At 39.4% G+C, this 25,617-nt stretch overlaps 1 protein-coding gene across 3 annotated transcripts in view; it reads left to right on the top strand.

Annotated features, from left to right (window-relative positions):
• The window catches only part of GALNT6 (polypeptide N-acetylgalactosaminyltransferase 6), a 75,489-nt gene extending 61,883 nt beyond the window's left edge, over window positions 1-13,606 (top strand). For all 3 annotated transcript variants that reach the window (XM_034412233.3, XM_034412232.3, XM_087886817.1), the window contains 6 exons: window positions 75-192; window positions 4,632-4,832; window positions 5,605-5,736; window positions 6,330-6,431; window positions 9,407-9,559; window positions 11,612-13,606. In XM_034412233.3, coding sequence (XP_034268124.2) covers window positions 75-192; window positions 4,632-4,832; window positions 5,605-5,736; window positions 6,330-6,431; window positions 9,407-9,559; window positions 11,612-11,725 — 820 coding nt within the window. In that variant the 3' untranslated portion in view covers window positions 11,726-13,606. The remainder of the gene's footprint in view (window positions 1-74; window positions 193-4,631; window positions 4,833-5,604; window positions 5,737-6,329; window positions 6,432-9,406; window positions 9,560-11,611) is intronic.
• Window positions 13,607-25,617: the final 12,011 nt, after the last annotated feature.

Genomic DNA, 25,617 nt, shown 5'->3' with positions numbered 1-25,617 from the left:
AAGACTTCAGTTCAGAGAGAAGATTTCAGTTTTCCATAATTTGTTTTCATAATATTCCTATGCTTCTTCTGCAGGACTCCTACATTTGCCGGTGGTCTCTTTGCCATTTCCAAGTCCTATTTTGAACATATTGGCTCCTATGATGATCAGATGGAAATCTGGGGAGGGGAAAATGTAGAGATGTCTTTTCGGGTAAGAAGGAAAGCTACAAAATATTCCTTGGAAGTAGAGCTATGTTTAGATATAATTTTTTTAAAGGGGAGGATTTCTTTTCTTTCTTTTTTTTACCAGTTCTCTGAAAAAGCTATCTTTAGAGAGTAAATGAGAAGTAATAGATTATCATTGCCTGATATCAGTCATGGGGAAACTTTTGGGCTCCACATGTCAAAAATTTGGAAAATATCTAACTTGACACTGCAGGCATGTCACGCACCTTGCATCCCCTGAACAAAAGAGAAATGATTCTTTACATATTCATTTATTTTTAAAAAATGCATTCCAATCTTGAGTGATGCTATGTATTGTATAGCATAGACATTATGTATTATAATGTCAAATAATTGCAAAAATGAAATATGAGTAAAACTCATTTTCAGAAAGTCTGGAGGCTGTGGGAAAGGACACCCCATTCTGAATATTGTTTCAGAACAGAGCATGCTTTTGAGACATTTTTGAGACATAGTGTTGATGAACACTAGTGTGTCACCCAAAACATTGTGACATTTGAACATATATCGTAAGTTTGCCATCACTGCCTGATAATGCTGGTTCAGGATTTGGGGGTTAGATTTGTCAGTTTACTTTCCCCATGAGAGAATTAGGTGGCATATATCTTGAAAAATATGAAAATTTCAGAGTGAAAATCTATAAAACAATCAAAAGGCCAATATACAGCACCACATAATATGTGGATTTGGTTTGTATTGAATTTTATTATTTTTACCCCCTAATTTGTTTTAGGGTAAAGGTTCAGGTAAAGACTATCAATCATATTTTTTTTCCTGTCTAGCTTGTCCTAACAATAGTCTTGTGGGGATACATTATGCTCAATGATGCCTGGCTGTAAATTACTCAGTGAGTTTTCTTGGTAAGCTTAAACCTGAATTTACACTGAAGTCCACCACTGCTTCTTTAACTGTAGGCTTCATTCCTTGAACTGCATATACTTTAAATCAGGGGTCCCCAACCCCCAGGCCGCAGCCCACTACCTGGCTGCGGCCTGTTCGAAACCAGGCCACACACGCGATGGGCAAGCACGCATGAAGCTCCACTTGCACAAGCGGTGGGCACTTGCTCTCGCACACAAAACTCCACTCGTGCAAGAGGACTGCAAATGGAGATTCATGCGCAAGTGGTGGGTGGGTGTGCTCGCGTGCGAAGCTCCATTCATGCGAGGGGAGGACATTCGCATGCGAAGCACTCTTATGCAAGCTGTGCGCAAATGGAGCTGCCACTCACACATGCCTCCCCCCGCGCCGGCCCAGACCACCAAGGTGGAAAGGTTGGGGACCATTGCTTTAAATGGACCTACAAAGTTATTGTCATGTTTCTTTACATAAGGGTTATTTTATTTCTGCTCTGTTACGATTTAGATTGTATTTACAACCTAATACTTAAAAAGTGTGTATGTAAAGTAATAGCAGTATCATGTAACCTAACAGTGGATAGAATTTGTCACAATAAATTTAAAAGTCAGGATAGATCAACCTGGAATTGATTACATAGATCCGGTGCCCATTATCCTAGCTCTGTGCTTTCAAAATGGAATGGAGTTATGTGATAGTAGTAGCAATCGTAGCAGAAGAAAGTAATAATAAAGTCATAAAAAGAAAGTAAAGGGGAGAAAATAGAATTAGTAAAGGAAGAAAGTCATAAAAAGAAAGTAAAGAAAGGAGAGGTAGTAAACAAAGTAGTAAAATTTAAGAAATGGTTCTGTTGCTATGGAAACAAAACATGACATGGTTTGGAGGCTGATTAACTACTTTGTAGTTAGTCTTTTTACTTGGTCTGTTTTACTTGGTCTGTTGTGTGGATGTTTGGGTGGTTTAGGGGTGGGAAATTTCTGGTGGGTGGGAGTGTGTTTGGGGATTGTTTTGTGTGTTGGACCTGGTTTTTGGGTGTTAAGTGAATTTTGTTGTATGGGTATACTGTGTATGCACGTACAATGACAATAAAGTTGTTATTATTATTGCATTTGGATTCTCAGTTCTGACTGTCCATCTGGGAGTAAAACTTTCATTTGCTGTCCAATCCAGGGACAGTAATTACAGTGCAGGTGCATAGATGCCACAGCATTGGTTCTTAAACTGTTTGGCCCAACTGCCCCTTTTCCTGCTTTCAAATCATTACCCCCACAAAAAACAGAACCCACATCCTGCTGTTTTACACAAGCATCTTGACAGCAGCAGTCCCAAATTGGATCCTCATCTTAGAAACAAGCAATTAGAAATGGTTCTATTACCCCCCACCACCCCCCAGGATACTCCACAATTACTCCCAGTTTAAGGGATCAACTGATTCTGAAGATACACTGAATTATACTTTGTTTCTCTAAGTATGCATACCAAATTTGATCATAATGTATGCACCAACTGCATTTTTTTAAAAAAAACACAGTATTGTTGGAAAATTATCCGACAATCTAAGTAAAATTCAAGCATCATCTATTTTACTATTGATATTGTGAAGAAGAAATGATCTCAGGATCTAGAGAAGGTTTTTTTCTCAATATATATTTTACAGTGCAGATGTTTAAGCAGATGCTTTGTTGGTAACTTTGCACATAAAGATTTTTTAAATTGTTAAAAATGAGATCTTAAATGCTGTGTAGAGTGCCACCGTGTGGCAAAAAAGAATATGAGAAATAGGAATACTGATTTTTGTTTTAAAAGTGAGGTTAAGAACCTCTGGTCTGAGTTGCGATTTCCTGTAACTACCTGAAACAAATATAAGTTTTTCTGCCTTCAATAGGTACCTTTAAAATGGGACAGTTGTCTCAGATTAAATGAAAATAGAGAAGCCTTTTGTTTTGCTTTTGTCTAACTAAAGTCGGGGGACTCAGTGGCTAAGACACTGAGCTTGTCGATTGAAAGGTTGGCAGTTCAGCGGTTCGAATCCCTATTGCCGTGTAACAGGGTGAGCTCCCGTTACTTGTCCCAGCTTCTGCCAACCTAGCAGTTTGAAAGCATGTAAAAACCGCAAGTAGAAAATTAGGGACCACCTTGGTTGGTCGTAATGTAACAGCGTTCTGCGTGCCTTTGGCATTTAGTCATGCCAGCCACATGACCACAGAGACATCTTCAGACAGCACTGGCTCTTCGGCTTTGAAACGGAGATGAGCACTGTCCCCTAGAGTTGGGAACGACTAGCACATATGTGCGAGAGGAACCTTTACCTTTACCTAAAGTCAGGCATAATGTTAAATTCAAAGTCACCTTCCATCCAGGTTAATGCATGTGTTTATGTATGCTTTCTGCTTTGCTTTTGCTCTGATGACATTTTGTTACCCAGCATTAAAAATATTATTATTAATAATAATAATAAGACAAAACCAATCCTAGCACTGAACATGTTTTGCAAGACCAAGAATGGTAGAGAACCAGCGAGAACCAGAGTCCTTAAGCATGAATGTAATCTCAAGGCAAAAATATGTACTTGCCTCCCAAACCTTGCTTGTGGCCTTGTTCAAAATTGCTACCAAATTGTTTTAATGTGTCAGAGGTGAAATTATTTATTACATGTTTAGCGTATGCCTTAATTCATAATTTATTCTAATTCATAACTTAATTCAAAGTTAGATTTTTGTCCTGGTCCTCAGGGGCTAAGAATGGCTCCTAGATGGAAAATATTACATGTTTTGTTTATCAACATAGTATTACCAGTTTTTATCCAAACCAGTTGCAGGTTGAGTAAATCTTTAACTAAAGCCACCTCTCTGAGATGAAGATTCTTTGGAGAGTGGTCCATTCTGGATTGAACCAGTCCCAGGTTTTGGTCAGAGGAAATTGGGGTATTGCACGTCCTCAGATGTGAATGCTATTGATCTTGGAAGCTCCTTAGTTTTCTGGTGCAGGACTCCAGTTTACCTTTTAAAAGGACCACTCTCTTTTAAAGCAGGGAAAAAACTGGTATCAAACTTGAAATAGATAGATCTTTTCTCCTTAAGATATTGCCTGCAAACACAAGGCTGCCATCCCATCCTCCTAAGAAGATGCTCTTTCATGGTGGCATGGTGGATAGAATGCAGTATTGCAGCCTAACTCTGCCCACTGCCAGGAGTTCGATCCTGATCGGCTCAAGGTTGATTCGGCCTTCCATCCTTCTGAGGTCGGTAAAATGAGGACCCAGTTTGTTGGGGGCAATATGCTGACTCTGTAAACCGCTTAGAGAGGGCTGTAAAGCATTATGAAGTGGTATATAAATCTAAGTGCTATTGCTATTTGATGGCTGCTTCTGTCCTGAAGGGACCTGATTTTAGGCAGCTGGAATCTGATCCTGATTCCTGTTTTAAAGAGAAAAGATTTGCGAATTTCACATCTTATTTCCTTTTCCTGACTTCGACGTTCAGAGTATGAGTTTGTAATTTTCTCGTGGTTTGAATGGTATTCTTCCCCTCTGCCTTGCATCCTCAGGTTTGGCAGTGTGGAGGCCAGCTGGAGATTATTCCCTGCTCTGTAGTTGGCCATGTGTTCCGTTCCAAGAGTCCACACACTTTCCCCAAAGGGACTCAAGTCATTTCTAGGAATCAGGTGCGCTTGGCAGAAGTCTGGATGGATGACTATAAGGAAATCTTCTACAGAAGGAACCAGCAGGCCTCCCAGATGGCCAGAGAGGTATGAAGTACTTTTCTTGAGAACTACTTCCCTTAATGTACAAAATCTGTAGGTCTTGTCTTTAAATTCTAAATATTTGATTTAATGGATTCTGTTTCCTCTAAATCAGTGGTTCCCAATGTGGGGCCCACACCCCACACGGGAGCAATTTGATTTTTAATGGGGGTAATTGGAACCTTGATTAAACCAAGTTAATGGCCTTTTAGGCTTCCTCCGCATGGGTAGGAGTCACTTTTTTAATAGTAAGAATTATATGTCAGGGGGGTGAGGCATCAGGATTTTAGAGATGCTTAGGTGGCATGGCCAAAAAAAGGTTGGGAACCACTACTCTAAATAAAGGCAAGATTCTTCAGCATAGTTGCTGGAAACCTTACCAAAGGAAGAGAAATATTAGAGCATTTTCCAGTAGTTATTTCAATGACTTAGACACCCTGAGGTGGCCTCATTTCTAGAACTGGAGTGACTGGCAAGAGATTTGATACAAAAACAGATCCATTGATAGATTATAAAATGGAGCTGTGGCTTTATTATCAAGGACCTCCAGGATCTACTGAAGGAGAGAAACTTGGACAATCTCAGGGTTAGAATGTTCCATATCTGAAAGTAATCCTAGAAATCAAATTCTAGCTGGAACTGTCTCGGGTTTAATCCATGGATTAAACAAATTAAAGAATAAAGACAGTGAAAACCTTTAGCTATTTTAGTAAACAAACTGAAAATGGCTCTTTTGTCTGCTTTATGTGATTCCTTTTAAACATGCACGTGTCATTAGAAAACATATGGAGACCTTGGTGAGCGACTGCAGCTGAAGGAGCAGTTACACTGCAAAAATTTCACTTGGTATCTACAAACTGTTTATCCTGAAATCTTCATTCCAGACCTCACTCCAGCTTTCTATGGAGCGGTAAGTGAAAATACAACTTGTCAAGATAACCTATAGAAATTACAGGGTGTCCGGATGAATAAAATCACTACAATTATGTGGGCATCTAGCAATATCAAGCACACTGAAGTCAAAAAGAACATTAGAAGTGGATACATCAAGAGAATGAAGAAGATCTTAAAAGTCTAAAGTTGTCAGAGAATTGCAACTCAATCCTAGAGAACTAAATCTGATATATTAATTGGGGGGGGGGGGGGTGCTATTATAAATTCACTCTCAAACTGACTTACACTTGATTAAAAGACCTGAGGAAACAAATCTATCTTTATTTGGCTCTGCATTTCCCATTCAAACTGTCTTGCCATTGACTCAGTACTTGAATATTCATAAATATTATAATTCCTAAAAGGATTTATTAATTGACTCCTGTTGGTGTGAGGTACTTAGAGGCAAACTGAGCTCAGAAGGGAGATAAAAGAGTACATATGTTTAGAAAAAAAATGCAACATTTAAAATAAGAACACTCTTGTCCAAGCTGTTTAGCTAAAACCTGAAGCTTTGTATGGGTGATCTGTTAATATGCTCCTGATTTTATTAAATCTATTCCACTACAGATTAGAAATGAAGGTGCCCAGCAGTGCCTGGATGTTGGAGAAAACAACCATGGTGGAAAGCCTTTAATTTTGTATCCCTGTCATGGGATGGGAGGCAACCAGGTATGGGCTTTGTGAAAATGTATCCATTCTTATCTCTGCTCCTGCAAACATTGAACTCAGGTCATGATCTATCAAAATGAGGAAGGGAGGAAAGAATCTTCGCTGAAATTAGAATGACCGCAGGAAGCGAAAGTACCGTATTCCATGCTTTTATGGAGAAAGTATTAGAACATAGATTAATACTATAACTGGAGGAAAGAAAATTAGATGTAAAGAAGCATAATGTTGAAGCTGCTTGGAAAAGTGAAAAAAGGATTGTGCATGCAAAGAGCCATGGAAGCACTGGGAGTTACAGTAATAGGAAATATTAAAAGTTTATCAGGTAGAAGTTGTTATGAACGAATGGCGGTTGTAAAAATGTGGATGAGAGATTATATACCACAAAAAAAAGATAATTTCTAAGAACAGTGACAATAAGCTGCAGCTAAGATTAAAAGAGCAGATGAAATGCAAGCAGATATGGTGAAATTAAAATTGTTTCAGAAAGAGAGCTAAATAGAATATTAAGAATATAAGAATATAATAGAATATAAATGAAATTTCAGCTAAAGGGAAGGAAGTATTTTGGCTGAGACTGAAGTGAGGAAATGTTATTTTTAGAGATGTATTTTTTTAAAACATAAAAGTTTAAAATAGAATAATAAAAGATAATAGAAAGTATTGTCTTTAGAAAGAGTATGAGAGAGACATGGACACAGAGAGAAAAGAAAGTATTAAAAAATCTTCCTCCCTCCAAGAAAGCGAGTTCCCACCATCATCATGGCAAGTCTATACAATTCCATGATCTCTTCACCTCCTCTTAGCTAACAAATATAAAACTCTTCATCCGATAACCCATCTCTTAACATTTGGCAAATCAAGAAGTAATGTCTTTTTCAAACCAATTGCTAGTAAAAGATCTAAACAAATCTCTGGGATTTTAACATTAATGTATATAAAACTCCACATTCCAAATATATCTCAATCATAACAAAATCTCATTTAAAGGGTATAAAATCATAATGTAAACAAAATTTTAAAAACCAAATTTAACATGACAAAGAGAGACCATTTCTCCTTTATAAAAGACAAGCTCCCATACACAATTTATCAACTTACCCAGTTCAAATATGCATGCCATATCTCCACTTTAAACTATAAACACACCCACATTTCAAAATAGAAAGTAATCCCATTATCCTAACATAAACAAAAGTTTAAAATATAACTTGTAATAGTGAGAAATAATTTCTCTTTTAAAAGGACAAGTTCTTCAAATTTTCTTAGTTTAAATTTTAAAAAACCAGTTAAATGCAAGGCCAGTTTATGTAGTATAAAGTTAGGATTTCATAAAGTAACTATGGTGGGGAAAGCTTTTACATCATAATAAATGTAACTAAATCCAGCATAACACATTTTTCCAATTAACTGAAGAAGCTTTTTGGATGAGAAACACAATCTCTTCAAAGAATAACAAGAAAGTCCAGTTGCCTCTTGAAAAAGCACCTTTGGGACATCCATCCTGATTCTTTTTGACTTCTGGGCAGTCTTTGATGCCATTGATCATGGTTTTCATTCGGATCGGCTTTGGGAGCTGGAGATGGAGGGGGGCACAGTATTGTGCTGGTTCACCTCCTTCCTCCAAGACTCGTCCCAATCGGTGTTGATCGGGAGTGATAATCCTCAACTCACAGTAGTCAAGCTGGGAGGAGATCAGGGCATGAATGATTGACCAAAGATTGGCCTTCCAATCCAAGAGGAGGTACAACTGGTGCACCACATGGAGGTATGCAAAGGGCCACTTGGTCACAGCTGTCACTTGCCACTTACTCTTTAAGAAGAAGCTTAGTTCAAGAGAAGCTCAGATAGTACATAATTCCTGAATGGAGAAGTCTTATCCAAGAATTTAGAGGAAATCCCCTGGGTCTGTGGGACCCTAATATCCACAACCATTCAGTCTTGGTAGGATTCAGCCTGTCAGTGTTGGGATAAGCCCTCAACAGCAACCTCATTGTTGTTTATAAGACTAAGCTTCTGACCATTTTTTATTAGTGGGAATTTGAAATGTCAGGAAGGCATAAAAGTAAGTTGAATGGGTTATTTAAGAATCTTGTCTGTCCAAGAAGAGTTAGAGTCAAGGATGGATGAATGTAGCCTGAGTACAATAGGAAGTAATCAGTTCAGGTAGTCCTCGACTTACGACCACAATTGGGCCCAAAATTTCTGTTGCTGAGACAGTTATTAAGTGAATTTTACCCCAGTTTACGACCTTTCTTGCCCCAGATGTTAAATGAATCACTGCAGTTAGTAATATAGTTGTTCAGTGAATCTGGCTTCCCCGTTGACTTTGCTTGTCCGAAGGTCACAAAAGGTGATCACATGACCCTGGGACACTGCAAACAGCATATATATAAGTCAATTGCCAAGCATCTGAATTTTGGTCACATGACAATGAGGATGCTGCAGCAGTCATAAATTTAAAAAAACGGTCATAAGTTTTTCAGTTCCGTTGTAACTTTGAATGGTCATTAAATTAGATGCTGTAACTCAAGGACTCCCTGTATACTTCTTTTATACAGGGAGTCTGAGTTACAGCATTTAATTTAGTGACCGTCCAAAGTTACAGGTGGAGGAGTTTGGTCATATGTAAACAAGGAATAAGTAGCTATCTATAAGTAACCAAGGAAAAGCAAATGAGTTGAGAGAAAACAGAGAGCTGAAAAAGTGGTAGTTGGATGGAGTGTATTAAATCCTAAGAGAGAGAAAGAGAGAGGAGGAGGAGGGAGGGAGGGAGGCACTCTAAAGAATGAAAAGCAATGTAAGAAATATATAGAGATGGGATGATTTGTGAAGACAGAACAGTCTAGAAATGTAATGAACAAAATTGAAGTATTGAATACTTCAAAACTGAAGTATTTAATTTTAAAAAAAAAAATATTAATATTTTTGGCTTTGTTTCTAATAGTGAAAGCTTCTTATCCCTGTTTTGCTTTTAGTATTTTGAATACACATCCCAGCGAGATCTGCGACACAACATTGGCAAGCAGCTCTGCCTCCGAGCCAAGAAGGGGGCTGTTGAGTTGGGAGAATGTCACTATACAGGGAAACACTCCCGAGTGCCAGAAAATGAAGAATGGGAACTGACGCATGTGAGTTTAATCTGTGAACTTTACAGACAAATATGCTCTTCTTTAAACCATCTCTTTCCAGAATCAGCTATGTCTACCTGAAGCCGGTCTCATATTACTTGTCAGCCAAATATTTCTTACTGTAGGGACACACACACATACACACACCAAAGTTCAGAATATAATGCCTTTCCTGCTAAGGAATCTATTAACACATCTGGTTGCTAAAATTGCACTGACAATTAAAAATACAATTTCGGAGTGAGTTTTGAAGGTCCCTATTTGCATTACTGGGCTCTTTCTTCAAAAGAAAATCTGAAGCCAGAGTAGCATATGAGTTTGGCTGGTGATAATAAGAACTTTAAGGGATGCGGTGGCTCAGTGACTAAGACGCTGAGCTTGTCGATCGAAAGGTCAGCAGTTCAGCGGTTTGAATCCCTAGTGCCGCGTTACTTGTCCCAGCTTCTGCCAACCTAGCAGTTCGAAAGCAGATAAAAAATGCAAGTAGAAAAATAGGGATCACCTTTGGTGGGAAGGTAACAGTGTTCTGTGCGCCTTTGGCATTTAGTCATGCCGGCCACATGACCACGGAGACATCTTAGGACAGCGCTGGCTCTTCGGCTTAGAAATGGAGATGAGCACCGCCCCCTAGAGTCGGGAACAACTAGCACATATGTGCAAGGGGAACCTTTACCTTTAATAAGAACTTTAGGAAATATCTGATGCCAAAGATTATGAATTCAGTCTGTGCTACAAAGATCATGGCTGTTTCTGCCATGAGCAAAATGGCAAAAATCATTTGAAGAGAAGAAATCTATTTGCCAAATTTTGATTGTTAGGTATGCAGTGAAGCCAATTAAAATTCTGAAAAATGTTTTAAAGAAATCCTTTGTCCCTATTTGGAGTTAATGCCCAATCAACCGTAATCTTACATGACATCATTCTGGAGGGAGAGAGAGACATCATTCATCACTTAGCAATCAACCAGAAGAGCTGTTCAGTTCCCATTTTGTAGCTGTGGGAGTTAAATGAAGTTTCAAAGTCAGATAAACATTTAAGGAAATAGTTCATATATATATTTAAATGTTTCTCAAAGCTTATGAATCTCCTCTTTCCTTGTCTTTGTCCAAAGTCAATGGAAAGGTTTTTCAGAGAAAGATAAATTTTCACAAAAGAGGCTGTTTGGTTAAACCAGGGGTCCTCAAACTTGGCAGCTTTAAGACTTGTGGACTTCAACTCCCAGAATTCTCCAGCCAGCAAAAGAGGCTGTTAGGTTAAACCAGAATCTGGGAGTTGAAGTCCACAAGTCTTAAAGCTGCCAAGTTTGAAGACCTCTGGGTGAAACCCTCCAGATGTGAACCAGCATTGGCAGTTCAAAAATTGTCATGGAGGGTTAAGAAGCGGAAGTCTAATTCCATCCTCAGATATCATGATTTTTATCAGTGCAGAAGCTGGGAGTGATACATTTCCACCTATATCTGCACATAAAAAAATAGCTTTTTCCCCTGCACCTGCAGATGAAAAAAGTTCTCCTTCTTTTGCTACCTACTACACAGGAAGTGGTTTGAGTGTGCTCCAGGTGGTGATGTTACATCAGCAAATGTGGCTGTTGCTAGCTTCGATTGCACCACTTTTCTCAAAGGGTAGGGCATAGGTTGACTAAATGGGAGCCACACTACAAGGTCCTCCAGGTGGAAGCATGGCCAGCGTGCCCTTTTGTGTAGAGCACGGGGGTCAAACTTGTGCTGTCACATTGCTGTCACGTGACATATCGCAATGTTTTTCCCCTTTGTGGGGCTGGGGTGGGCATGGTCAGCATGTGACGCATCCGGCCCGCGGGCTGCCAGTTTGACAGCCCTGGTGTTGAGCATCTTCTTGGCTTAATAGAACCTCTAGCTGTAGAATTTCCCTCCAAGTAACAAAAAAAAAAAAAAAAGATATTAACATTCTACTCCCGGAATTCCTAGCCAGTGGAGTCTTTGATTATGTTTTATCTCTTTGTTGTTGTTGTTGTTGTTTTTAATTTGTTTTATCTCAACAGTGTGCCTTTTGTTTTGTTTGTTTTTTTTTTAGGATCACCTGCTTAAGAATGTAGCAATTAACTGGTGTTTGTCTGCAAGAGGTGAGCATCCATCCATGGCTCCCTGCAACACTGCAGATGCTCATCAGATTTGGCATTTCAGCTAAAGCAGTCCAAGAAAAAGACCAAAGCAGCTCTGAAATGCATCTCTTGTCAAAGCTCCCATTCTTCTGAACTTGCTTTCTAGCAACAGAGGGTACATATCAGGAAATAAGAGGAGGAACCAATTTGCTGCATCATCCAAAATTTGCCTGTTAACACTCTTGTGCCTTTTTGCAATAAGGTCAAAAACAGCCAACATCGGTATATCGGTTTATTTGGGCTTTTCTTGATAAAAATAATTGCAAGCTGGTATGTTTGCTCTTTAGAATACTAGATGCATTATCAAAGTTCCACACTCTGAGGCAGACTATACTGGTGATGTTCCTATGGCTGTAGAGAAAAAAATGGCCATCAGCCAGATGTGAACTCAAACATTTCCCTAATTTGTATGTTGTGAATATTATAGGAAGTAGTACTTTGAGGCTCTGTCCTAAGGAATAAATTGTCTGTGTGTAGTTTTAGAGAATAATCGGATGCCAAAGATAATGACTTTAATCTGTTACATTAGAAAATGCGGCTTCTGACAATACTGGGCATTGGGAGGAGAAATCTCCATAATTCTAATGCTTTCTCAGCTGTCTTAAAGGTCTTTGCACTGACATGCAGGTGAGCAGCAGGTAAACCTCTGCTTCCAAAGGCTCAGTGCAGCTACCTGCAATTAAAATAGCAAATGCTGGCCTGCAGTATTGTTGTGCGACTGAAATCCTAGGCCTTTTGCACAGGCTGTGGCCCGTGTTTTACCTCAAGCTTCGGAAACTTTGCCAGCATGCTGCAGGTAGCAACTGATGATTCTGTGGAAGAATTAAAACTGTGTCCTCTAGCTGCAAATTGAAGAGAAGGAATTCCTTCCCCATGTCTGAGCTTGATGTGCCTTTTAATTCTCCTCATAACCCCTGCGGTCTAGGCCTTCAGAAGGCTGCAACTTGCTTCCATTCTTTATGACTAAACCGGGCCCAGCCTGGCTTTCCTAGACTGCACTGGTGTGAACATCCTGCTGTGGTGGGAGATGGTATGTGGCTTGATTTCAGAAACATCCATAGCCTTAGCGGTACACTGCACTGCCAGGAATAAGGAAAGCTGCTAATGTGCCTTTAAAAAAACAAAACAAAACACTAGCAGAGCAGGAAGCTGTCTCTCATGAGAAACCAGCTGCCAAACGAATTATTTACTCACATCAGGGGATGGGAGTTAAAGCAACGCAAAACCCCAAATTTGTGTGTGTGTGTGTGTGTCTGTATACTGGTGTTTGCATTTTGTTGACAAGAAATACCCAACTAGGAAAGCAACTTGAGTAAAGTGATCATGGTTACTGCTAATCAAAGTGATCTGCTGGACCAAAAATTTGCCCTTATTATTTGTTTGTAATGTTTCTAAGAAAACATTCAGATGTACATTTCTTGAATTTCCTCAGATAAGGGGCAGGAAGGAGCGAGTCCGCTCTGTAACAAAGTTGTCAGCTCCCAAACAGCAACTTTCTTATAACTGACAATTATGCTGGTAATACTTGTAACTTATAAATAATTAGCATTTTTCACCTTCAATGGAAGGTATAAGTCCAAAGGGAAAAACAGATTTTGGATTTTTATAAGTACTGGGTATTTTATGAGCACACCACACTTTTAATCGCCGATTGGTTGACATTACAGATCAAAACCTATCTGCATGATTCCATCTTTCCATTTTAGAAAAGACAAGGCTGGTTTCCGTACAATTCTTTTAGCATTTTCGAAGAACGGAGACAGGGTGAAAGGACTTAAGATTCTGAATGCAGGAGCTAGCATTAGAAGTTTTGGTTCATCTGCTGGAAAAATTTTCCATTGAAACAAAGTCTTGCTCTGGTTATCTTGACTGGAAATAATAAAGCTGATAACTATTTTATGAGGAAATTCTGTGTTGGGTTCATTTTTTTTCACTAATTCTGCATTTCTTTATAATTAATGTTAAGCACACTTCCCACCCAGCCCCATTCCTCAGTGACACTATTTCATTTAAAGGAGGTTGGTAGTCATATAAGCTATACCAGTAGTCCTCAACTTATGACCACAATGAAGCCCAGATTTCTGTTGCTAAGCAGGGCATTTTACAATATTTATTGCCACAGCTGTTAAGTGACTCAACTGCAGTAGTTAGGTGAATCATGCGGTTGTTAAGTGAATTGGGCTTCGCCCATTGTCTTTGTTTGATGGAAGCTGGATGGGAAGGTTGATCACATGACCCAGGGACAGTTCATTTGTCATAAATACATGACAGTTGCCAAGCGCCTGAATTTTGATCACGTGACCATGGGGATACTGCAATGGTCGTAAGCGTGAAAAACAGTTTTAAGTCACTTAATAAAAGAACTATGCCTTGAATCCTGGGAAAATGAAATGGTATGTGGAAATGACCTTGGGAGACAGAAGGAAGAAGAAGGTGGAGAAATACTTTCAGTCTTGCAAGTTTTTGTTAATATAACCTTGCAATAAAGATAGAGCTAATACTCCTAGTTGTGCTTCTTGCCTGGACTACACCTTGCAAGGCTGAGAGAAAAGAATTGGCTGCAAATATCTTTTTAGCCGTCTTTATAAGTAACATAAGGGATGCGGTGGCTAAGACGCTGAAGGTCGGCAGTTCAACAGTTCGAATCCCTAGTGCTGCGTAATGGAGTGAGCACCCATTACTTGTCCCAGCTTCTGCCAACCTAGCAGTTCAAAAGCACTTTAAAAATGCAAGTAGAAAAATAGGGACCACCTTTGGTGGGAAGGTAACAGCTCTACGTGCGCCTTCGGCATTTAGTCATGCTGGCCACATGACCACGAAGACATCTTCGGACGGCGCTAGCTCTTCGGCTTAGAAACTGAGATGAGCACCACCCCCTAGAGCCAGAAACAAGTAGCATGTATGTGCAGGGGAACCTTTACCTTTATAAGTAACATGTTTTAGTTAAGTGTAATTTTGAAAGCACTGCAGCCAAAATTATACTGTGCATTCAAAAACATTGTTCAGTGGGCCATATTCATGGGCTACCAAGTGCTATGAAAGTAGGAAGCGACTCCTATTAATTGCCATAAACTGAACTTCTTTGCCTTAAGTACTTTATTACTTCTGTTCCTTATTGGACAATATTTCTAAGTAACATTTTTGAAATTTATGGAAAGATTCAAAATTCACGACACAGCTCCATTTTATTTCCTTGCTCTCTTATCTAGAAGAATGCTTTTCCGTCTGGTGGCTGGTGACCACAACAATTATAAGAATGAAGGAACTGAGCAGACCCTAAGTGCGGAGCAGATCTTTGTGCATCTGAAGTGGAATAGCAATAATATTGCTGAAGGTTAAATGGAGTTGTCCTGAAAACTGCTAGGTCCTACCTATGCATTTTTTAAGCTGGGGATTCATGGGTTTGTTTTGTGTGTGTGGTTTTTTTTTAGGTCAATAGATGTGTTGAGACATTGAGATTTTCTTGGAGGTTGTTCTCAAAAAATGTTCTCATGACTAGGGCCAGTCAATCTGAAGCTAAACCAATGAGGAGGTTCCAATTTATGATAAAGATTGCAATTATGCCAACTATTGGATAGTTGGGTTCTGAATGTGCTGAACTATTGCCTAGGTTGTCCTTGAAGGTTCTGCAGCACATGGCTTACCACATTGCCCAAAATACAAGTAACTTCTAGTCATTACAAACCATAGATTCTGTCCATGATTTGCATCAAGTAAATGATTTGCATCAAGGAAGAAGTGTCTCTAGCATTGGGAGATATCTAATCAATGCCCGGAGGATCAGTTTGGTGTGGTGGTTAAAGGACCAGGATAGAACCAAAGAGACCTTGCATTGTAGCCAGCTGTGTGATCCGACTTTCAGCCGTGAGCGAACCTGTTCGCTTCAACTTTGAGATGGGCCCGCCTGCCCGCCCCTGCGTTACACTCACCTATATTTCCGTTTCCGAAGCCCAGCTGATTGGCGCGGCAGAGTGGATTGCTGCGTCTCAACTGTTTTCCTCGCCAGCAGCAATGCGGAAGGTGACTTTTCTCCAAACTCTGCACACTCAGCGAACCAGTTGTTAAACCAGTAGGAACCCACCCCTGGGTCTTGGGAACAGAGACAATATTAGGAAGATGCTATGGTTGGCTTCTCCCTAATTTGATGGATATAGAAGAGAGAATAGTACAATCAAACTTAAAAGATTCTATTATTATAGCCTACTGCTATAGTATTCTAGTCCTGTAGATTTTATTTTTGGTTCTCCATCTCATAGGGATGACACTAACCAAAATCACCCAGTCAACTCCATGTCCAGTGGAGACTTGAATTTGAACTGTGTTCCAATTATGACACCTTTACGTCTATGCTATGCTAGGTATATAGATCTGCCATTTGGCTTTGCCCTAGTTTGATCTTGATGCCTTGAAAGAAAAATAATGAAGCTAGATAGGCAATCTACTTATCTATTGCATGAAATAGGAGGGACATGTGGCTTTTCAGATATTGTTGAACTTCAGTTCCCAGTCATCCCCATGAATATGGCCAATGGTGAGGCGGTTCAGCAGTTAGTGAAGAACCAAAGATTCTTCATTATGCTATCCTACATTATGCTGTTCATCCCTGGGAAATCCTCCTTCCATTTTACAAGGCGGGAAGTCAAAATAAAGTTTAGACTTATTGTTCTTCTTGATCATACTGACGCCATCACTCTGGTACAGCAAATGGACAGCTGGCATCAACTCTGCAGCAAGCCTATCTCCCACTCATGGATCATGCTATCTACTGCAATCCATGCTATTGGGGCTTAACAGTTAAGGATACCATGGTGTGTGCTGGCTGCCTGGTAATCTCATGCTATAAAGACATGGTGTAAAAAGCATATACTTGTTAACAACAGAAGGGAGTTTCAGGAAGGTCATTGCCTGCCACAATTGCCTGAGTTTTATCTAGCTCAGCCTTCTGCTCTGTGTTGGACCACTTCAATTTGGCAGAAAGTGTGCAAATTCAGCAATGCTAAGTTGCACATCTCTAAACTACATGACAGGAGAAATTTCCTGTCAGTCAGAACAATTAATTAGTGAAATGGTTTGCCTCCAGAAATTGGGGGTGCTCCAACACCGAAGGTTTTTAAGAAGGGATGCCATTTGTCCAGAATGGTTTAGGGCCGTGATGGTGAACCTATGGCATGTGTGCCACAGGTGGCATGTGGAGCCATTTCTGCAGGCACGCAAGCCATCGCTCTAGGTCAGCTCCATTGCACATGTGCGCGCGCCTCCCGCTGGCCAGCTGATTTTCGGGTCTCTGCCACGCATGCGGGAGACGCGCATGCATGCCCATGCCACCCTGCCCCTCCCAGGAATCTCCACACAGCCCGTTTTGGATGCCAGGTAAGTACAAGGCTCAAGTGGCAGCTCTGGGAGGGCGAAAAACAGGCCTACTGGAAGTCCGGAAACAGGCTGTTTCCAGCCTCCGAAGGGTCTCCGGAGGGCCAGGGGAGGCCGTTTTTGCCCTCATGGAGGCTCTGGGAAAGCCTCTGGAGCCTGTGGAGGGCGAAAAATGGGCCTCCTGGAAGTACCGGAAATCTTGAAACGGGCCGTTTCTGGCCTCCGGAGGGCCAGGCCAACCCGGGGGGGGGGGGTTACGCACGCATGCATGGGGGGCATGGCGTGTACAGGCATGCGCGCTTTTGGCACCCGAGGAAAAAAAGGCTAGTTATCACTGGTTTAGGGTCTCCTGCTTGAGCAAGGCGTTGAATTAGGGAAGACCTCTAAGTCTTCTTCCAGCTCTGTTATTCTATATTCTCATTGATTTGCACCCATTCCAGGTTCTATGAATCTTCTTGAGATGGAACAGCCAGAATTGGATGCAAAACCTACAGTGGGGTCTTCCCCATGCAAAGCAAAGGGAAAGAATGCTGGCTGGGAAATTAAGAGAGTTGAAATCCATACATCTTAAAAGTTCTCAAGGCTTGGAAATGGTACTTCAGGTCCAAAACTCTTTAGAAGTGTATAATTTCAACGCCAAGAATCCACCATCCAATATCTGTTTCCTAAGGAAGAACTTTTCGTTATCTGAGAAAACTCTGGCAAATTTACCTTGAGGATCCAGTCTGAGGATTTGGTTATTTATCCACTTCTTACCTGCAATATCTCTGAAATCCAAATTTCTTCAAAATAACCATACTCCAAAAGCAGTTGTCTGCTTGGTGGATCATTTGCAGGCTACACATTGCCCTACCTTCGTTTATTTCACCAGCTATTTCATGCTTTGTGGCAAAACCAGAGAGCACAATAGATTCAGTAATGTAGTTCTCCCATCTTTGCTTTGCATTCTAGGGGCATTCAGGAGGGCCTTTAAACACATGGCAAATGGCAGATATGTTGTCCATGAAATCACTAGCTTTGTTTCCAGTAGCGGACGCAACATTTACCCAAAGCTTACTATATTTACTCTTGTCTCAGCTTATATTTCCTGGATGAATAATGGAAGCTTATCAAAGAATTATCACATGTAAGGGTTGATCATTTTATTCATCCCCAGGCCTAGAAATGTTTTTATGGGAACTAGATAAGGGAAAAGGTCAGACAAACTCCGGGAGTTTTCACAACTGATTCTGTTCAGCTTCATTTGTTTGTTTTGTTTTTTTAATGATACGTCCATCCAACTCACACACTGCATACAAGATTAGATGACAGGAAATGCACCAAAACAGGAGAAAGATTTTCATTTCAAATCCAAACAGATGTAAGTCGGCAGCTGGAATCTCACATTTACATCCTCTCTAATTTGGAGTTCTAATAATCTTGGCTTAACACCCAAGGAAAACCTCAGGGTGGTTTTTTGAAGGCAAAAGAGTTGGGACCAATGGTGTCGTGATAGGAGATCATTCCAGAAGACAGGTGTTCACAACTGAAGAATTGTGGAACGATGCAGATGGATTGACAGTTTAGACCACAGGTGCCAAACTTGATTGTGTCACGTGACGTATTGGGACATATTGATTTTTTTTTTTTACCTTTGCGGAGCCGGGATGGGCGTGGCCTGCGCATGACACATCCAGCCCACTGGCTGCCACTTTGACAGGCCTGGTTTAGCCAAATTTGCGATACCCATTTAGCCATAAATAAGATTGGTAAAGAAGAGCCAGTTTACTGGTGTGTGTGTGTGTGTGTATGTGTGTGTGTGTGTGTTAGTGAAAGTTTGACACAATTATTTATTTCCACCAAGTCTTTTCCTTAAATGATTTAGAGTACCAGCCAAAAGAAGCAGCAATTAATGTGGGTGGGAAAACAATTGTAATGATTTATTTCCTTATTCGTTCATTTAATTGCATACTCTCAAACCTGGTGTTTACCTCATTACAGACATATAAAACATCCACGATAAAAAAATAAATTAACATAAATCATTAACAAAATCTGATATTCCAAATGTAACAAAAAGTCACAACACCTCAGTAATGATTTTAGGCCCATAAATAAAAGTTTGATTCATGGGCATCAACCACAAATTGAGGGTTGGAAGAAAATAAGACTATATTTTGCATATTAAGTCATGTCAGTATTTGCAAGTTGCCATTTTCTCTCATGGCCCCTGTATGTCCATAAATGGCCCAACCCATTTCCAAGACGAGATGATCTACAAAATAGGAATGGAAGCTTGTTCTAGAGCTAGGCCACTCTCACAGGCTGAGTGCCTTCACTGGGTGGGGTTCGAGGGAATATATCTAGTCACTATCCTTTTTAGCTATATTAGATTTTTTTAATGTTATTTTTTATCTCTACAAATGTCATTTTGGCCTGAAATACTGACTATGGATATTTAAAACATTTGTATTTCTCCTAAAGATCATAAATGTATATTGTATATGTAAAATTCAAATATTCTCCTTTAATATTTGTGATCCTAAAATATTTTGTCATTTTTGCAAGCCTCAGTATTAACTGACATCAAGAACATTCTTGTATTTTTTCCTCTGCTTACAATTGTTAGTTTCCTCTAATGTCCAGTTTCTAAAATCATCACTTATCTTTGTTACGACAAAGATCTTTGTAATAGCCAGAATAGCCAAAATAAGTTTTTGCCCATAAGAAGCTATTTATGTTTTATAGTTAGTTCCAAAATCTTCTAATAAAAGTCAATAATCCAAATTTATCTGTACCCTTAATCCATTTATAACTTTCTTAAATCAAGATCTTCTTCGTTTTTTGCTGTTTATTTCAAATCCTTCAAATTCTTTATTTTCTTTTTTTTTTTGAAAAAAGTTTTTTATTATTTTTTTTAAAACATAAACATAAAACACATCTTTTCCAAAACGAAGCATTGATCCGGTCACAGATTAATACAAATCACTAACAAATCGTAATTTTCAATTAACACAACTTAATATTTTACTCAGTTATTTCCCTCAATTCTATCTATTTAACTATTCCATTATCCCAAAAACCTGTTACTTAAATCTTAAAACCTAACCAAATATCATTCCATTTTTCTTTTTCTTTTTACTTAGATGGATATATTTTAAAAATATAAATCATTACAGTTATTATAAGCATTCAAAAAATATTTAATTCCAACATAATCATTTTATTTTTACTATTAAACTCAACATTATTATCTTTGTTTCTGTTTTTTAAACCCAATTTATTCATTTCATATTTACTGTTAATCTCAACATACTCCTCCTTATTTTGGCTGTCTAACCTCATTTTATTTTTACTGTTAAACCCAGCAATGTTGTCATTACTTTTGTTGTTAAACCCAGCATAATCATTTCATTTTTACTATTACTCCCCGCAAAATTCTCATTATTTTGCTGTCCTACCCATCATAATCATTTTAGTTTTTTGGCTGTTAAACACAGCATAGTCATTTTTGTTTTTTGGCTGTTACACAATATATCCATTTTTGTTTTTTTGGCTGTTAGACACAGCATAACCATTTTTGTTTTTTGGCTGTTACACAGCATATCCATTTTTGTTTTTTGGCTGTTAGACACTGCATAACCATTTTTGTTTTTTGGCTGTTAAATACAGCATAATCATAGTTAGTTTAACTATTAATCCCTACATAATCCTTTCTTTGTTGTTTCCATCCATCTATACATTGCTTATTTCCAGTTAATCATATTTATCCTTATCCTTTTCCATGACAATTTAACATTGAGACATGGTTCTTACTTAAAACATACCTTTGCATATATTTATAAATCTCTTTTAATATGCTTAATTTCTCTTATATTTCTATAAAAACCTCTTTATTATTATTATCCATCTACACATTATTTTATTCCTGCGCTAGTTTTTTAAATTATTATTATTTCAGTTATAGGAGTTCCATTATAATTTCCTTTTCTTTTCACCAGTCAAGCTGCCTGCAGACAAGAAGGAAAGCTCAAAATTTTCCATAACAAAGGTGAGTTACAATGTTCCTTTTTAAATCAGAAGGTGTCCCTCTACAATCCACATTTTCCATTAGTCATGCAAGTCCATTTTGCTGCAATTATGTAACAGTCCAATTTATTTCCTCTTCTTCTTTTAATTTTGAAAATATCAAGTCTTTTTTTTTCTTAAGATCCAATTCAAATTTTAAAGTATTCAGTCTTTTCACCATGTCTCGGTATTTGATTCCATTAGTTCTATTCAAGAGTTAGTTGTTTATTGGGTCTTTGTCTTTTTAAATTTGCATTTTAAACTTTCCATAGCCCCTTTGTTGTTCAGCCTCTGTTTTATGGCTAGGGGTCTTATAGTTAGTAATATTGCTCTAGGCGTTGTTACAAGCCTGGGTGGTTGTCACTCTCCCGGCTTCAAAAGGCTCTGTTTCAATCCACTTTCCTCCAGGACATCTCTTAGCCCAGTTGTCCCAGCTTCGTGGCAGCTGCCATGGCTGCCTTCCCCCGCCGCCGACTCACAGAGGATTCCCTTTGACCTCCGAGGAACTTGCCTGTTCCTCTTGGTCATCTGAGGTGTCTTTTTCCCCGTCCCTGCAGGATGGTTCCAGTCCGAAGACCCATCAGCAGCAGTTCGGCAGCTGCGGTTTTCGTGGCGCTCATCAGAGCCCGCTATTTCCCCAACTGTCTTGCCGCAATGCCAAACCGGAAGTCAAAATTCTTTATTTTCTTTTGTTCAGAGTTGATAAACATATCCGATAAAGACTTTTTAAACTTATTGTTCTGAAGTTCTCTATTAGCTGTTAGCTGGTTAATATCCATTTCTAATTATTCAAAAATGAGGTTTGCTCATGATTTTTTTAAAGGCTCTGCCATAGTTGCAAGCAAGATGATTGGTCCCATCGTTTCCTGGAAGTCTCAAAAGCATGGAATACTGCTGTCATGCAACCCCCTTGCAAGAACCAGCCACCCAAATCACATGTGGGCATCTCCTATCCTCTCCTTATCCAGAAAGGTTCAAAGGAATCAGTCTGCTTACCAGTTCTTTGATCTTTGCCACAGTCATTGGCTCTGCATAGAGTCAGCTTCATTTTGCAATACATGTGCCAGAAGTCCACCAACATCCACATTAAGAGCCGTGGTGGCACAGTAGTTAGAATGCAGTATTGCAGGCTAACTTTACTCATATTGCCAGGAGTTAGATTCCTTCGATCCTGACCAGCTCAAAGGGCCTCTGCGTGGCCAGTTTTCGGCTGGCAAAGTGCTACAGGAGGACTGGCTTGGACTGGATTACAATTATGTGGCCTCAAGTAAGTGCCTGATCTGGATAGAAAACAAGCAACATCCCAGGGGTGAAATCCAGCATGTTCTGACAGGTTCTGGAGAACCGGTAGTGGAAATTTTGAGCAGTTTGGAGAACCGGTAGCGGAAATTTTGAGTAGTTCGGAGAACTGGCAAATGCCACCTCTGGCTGGCCCTAGAGTGGGGTGGGAATCAGTGGTGGGTTGCCCCCGGTTTGGACCGGTTTACAAGAACTGGTAGTAAAACCAGCGGGAGGCTCCACCCACCGACCCTGATGTCATCCGGATGCTTCTACGCATATGCAGAAGCACGCACGTGCATGCAAGCAAAGCAAACACATGTGAATGATCCCGTTGTAAACTGGTAGTAAAGGTAAGTAGAACTCACCAGTGGTGGCTTTCAAATTTTTTTACTACCAGTTCTGTGGGCATGGCTTGGTGGGTGTGGCAGGGGAAGGATACTGTAAAATCTCCATTCCCACCCCACTCCTTCTGTCCTCAATCCAGGGGAAGGTTACTGCAAAATCCCCATTTCCTCCCAATCAGCTGGGACTTGGGAGACAGAGAATAGATGGGGGCGGGGCCAGTCAGAATGTTTACTACCGGTTCTCCGAGCTACTCAAAATTTCTGCTACCGGTTCTCCAGAACTGGTCAGAACCTGCTGAAACCCACCTCTGGAACCCACCCCTGGTGGGAATGGAGATTTTGCAATATTCTTCCCCCAGGAGTAGGGAGGGAATGGGGATTTTGCAGTATCCTTCCCCTGGAGTGGAGTGGGAATGGAGATTTTGCAGTATCCTTTCCCTGCCACACCCACCAAGCCACGCCCACAGAACTGGTAGTAAAATAACTTGAATTCACCACTACAACATCCTATACTGTAGGTCCATTTAAACTACAATCAACAATCTATTCTGTATTCTATATTCTATATTCTGTATTCTATTCTGCATTCTATTCTGTATCTATAATTGACAGTCACTTCTATTTACTATCCTGGAAATTTACCATTGCCACACTCACCATTACCATGCCCAACTTCGGCCCTCCGAGGTCAAACACATCCCTGATGCGGCCCTCAATGAAATCGAGTTTGACACCCCTGCTAGAGAAGCATCTATGTAGGTTTTCTGGTAATTTAAGAAGTCACAAACCATCCTTTTGCAAAAGGCAAATTGGTGATCTTACTCCCTGAGCCCCAGAGATCACTTCATCATCCTGGTTTCCTTTTTGGTTCTCTGTTTCCTGAGAGAATGACATCCTTTCTAAAGAAAGCACCGGGCTGCAGTTGTTCCCATTTTCACAAAAGCCATCAGGGCCTGTGTGTGATTCAAGTGTATCCTAGGAAAGGAAGATAAAGGTAGACGGCACATTTTTAAATGGAAACAATAGAAAACAAATGGAAAACCAGATGGAAAAAGCAGCTTGGTGGTGGGAAAGCTGTATCTGCGGGCCACTGATAAGCTACTTCTTTCTGCTGTGCCCTCTGACTTTTAGCTTTAATTTGACAGGATATAAATTTTATTAATTAAATCAATGTGGAAGTAATAATGTCTGATCATGCACAAGACAGGTGTTTATGCATGACTCGTTGTGCCATAATAAAGAGGGGAGGCTCAATTAAATTCCCATCCTATTCAATAGAATGGTAATGATTAGATGGCATCCATTGAAAACATTTTTGAGTGCACTTTCTGTTCATAGGTATAGTTTCTCTTGGGTTTATTTTATGATTGAGGCAAATTTTATGGTTGAGGCAAATGTTAAAGTTTATTACAAAGGGGCTGAACTTATTCGGTCTATATTCTGTACCACTTCCCCAACCCAGTGCTCTTCAAGATGAGTTGCAATTCCCATTTTATCCATGCTGGTTTGGGATTATAAACATATATAAAGAAAGCAAAGGTGTTTTTAAAATCTATTATTAAGAAACAAAATGTGCTTGGTTTGATTTTCAACATCTTGCAAAATTTCAGAATGGCAATATTAATGCCTATTTGTGATATACAATGATTCTTCATTCCATTTTTTACAGCATTGCTAATGACTAAATTTAATTCTTCTTTTTCTATTCTGAAATACATCCGAAGTCACATTGGATGTATGCTTATGAAAAAACTGTTTTGTTCATCCTTACTTTGATAACTCAAATTATTGGTGACTTTGGGCCAGTCAGACTCTGTCAGTCCAACCCACCTCACAGGATTGTTTTTCTGGGGAAAATAGGAGGAGAAAGGTGGGTTGGATATGATCACTGCCTTGAGTTATTTGTAAAAATATTAAAGGTGGGATATAAACAAACAAATAAATGATTTTAAAAAATATTTGAATAGTCTTGGGGGCTTTTGAGGGTTAAGCAGTGAATACAATTGTTTTTAAAAAGAATTAATATTAATATTAATAACAATAAAGAAGAATCTGCAAATTTTTGAGCACAAGCCAAGCAGTCTTCATCTTATATTTTGCTTTCCTTATGATGAATCTAGGACTGTTATACTATCATTTTGCACCCCTCATTCCACTTCACAAAGAGGGAAGGGAACATGGAAAGACATTATTCTTTGGGGAAACTGAGTCATGGTTTATATATATATTGAACAGTTGATTTAGAATCAGCAGTTCTGCAAGTAATTTCTCTCATTGTCATGGATTACAGAACTTGTTCATTTTATCCACGTTTCTTTGTTTGTAACAATTGTTCCAAAAACAGGTCTCATTTGTTGTTTTCCAATTATTTAAATATATATATATATATATTTAATGTATTTTTGGATGGTTGCTTTTATTGCTGCTGATTTCATTTTAAAATGTTTTTTGCTGTCGTTTGTAAGTTTCTTTACAGGTAGTCCTCATTTTACGACCACTGTTTAATGACCATTTGAAGTTACAACAAACCTGCCAGAGCTACTTATGAACTCTTTTCAAAGTTACGATGGCCATACACATCCCCCTCCAGTCACATAATCGCAATTTTGATGCTTGGCTACTGACTCACTTTTACAGCCATTTTCAGTGTCCCATGATTGTGGGATCACAATTTGTGGAATTTTTTTTGGCTGGCTTCTGGCATTTACTTCTGGTTTCCAGGAAAAAAAATACCCATTTGAGAAAATGGATAATGTTTTTAAAAAAGCAGATCTGGTCATGTGATGCCTCCACTTACAACAGCAACAACATACAACAGTCTCGATTATAGGATCGTAAGTCAAGGACTATCTGTATTTTATAGCATTAAGAGTTCCAGT

The sequence above is a fragment of the Pantherophis guttatus genome, chromosome 2 (genome assembly GCF_059756535.1).
Source record: "Pantherophis guttatus breed Tessera chromosome 2, ASM5975653v1, whole genome shotgun sequence".
Lineage (NCBI taxonomy): Eukaryota > Metazoa > Chordata > Lepidosauria > Squamata > Colubridae > Pantherophis > Pantherophis guttatus.
This window is presented reverse-complemented; position numbering and strand designations above follow the sequence as displayed.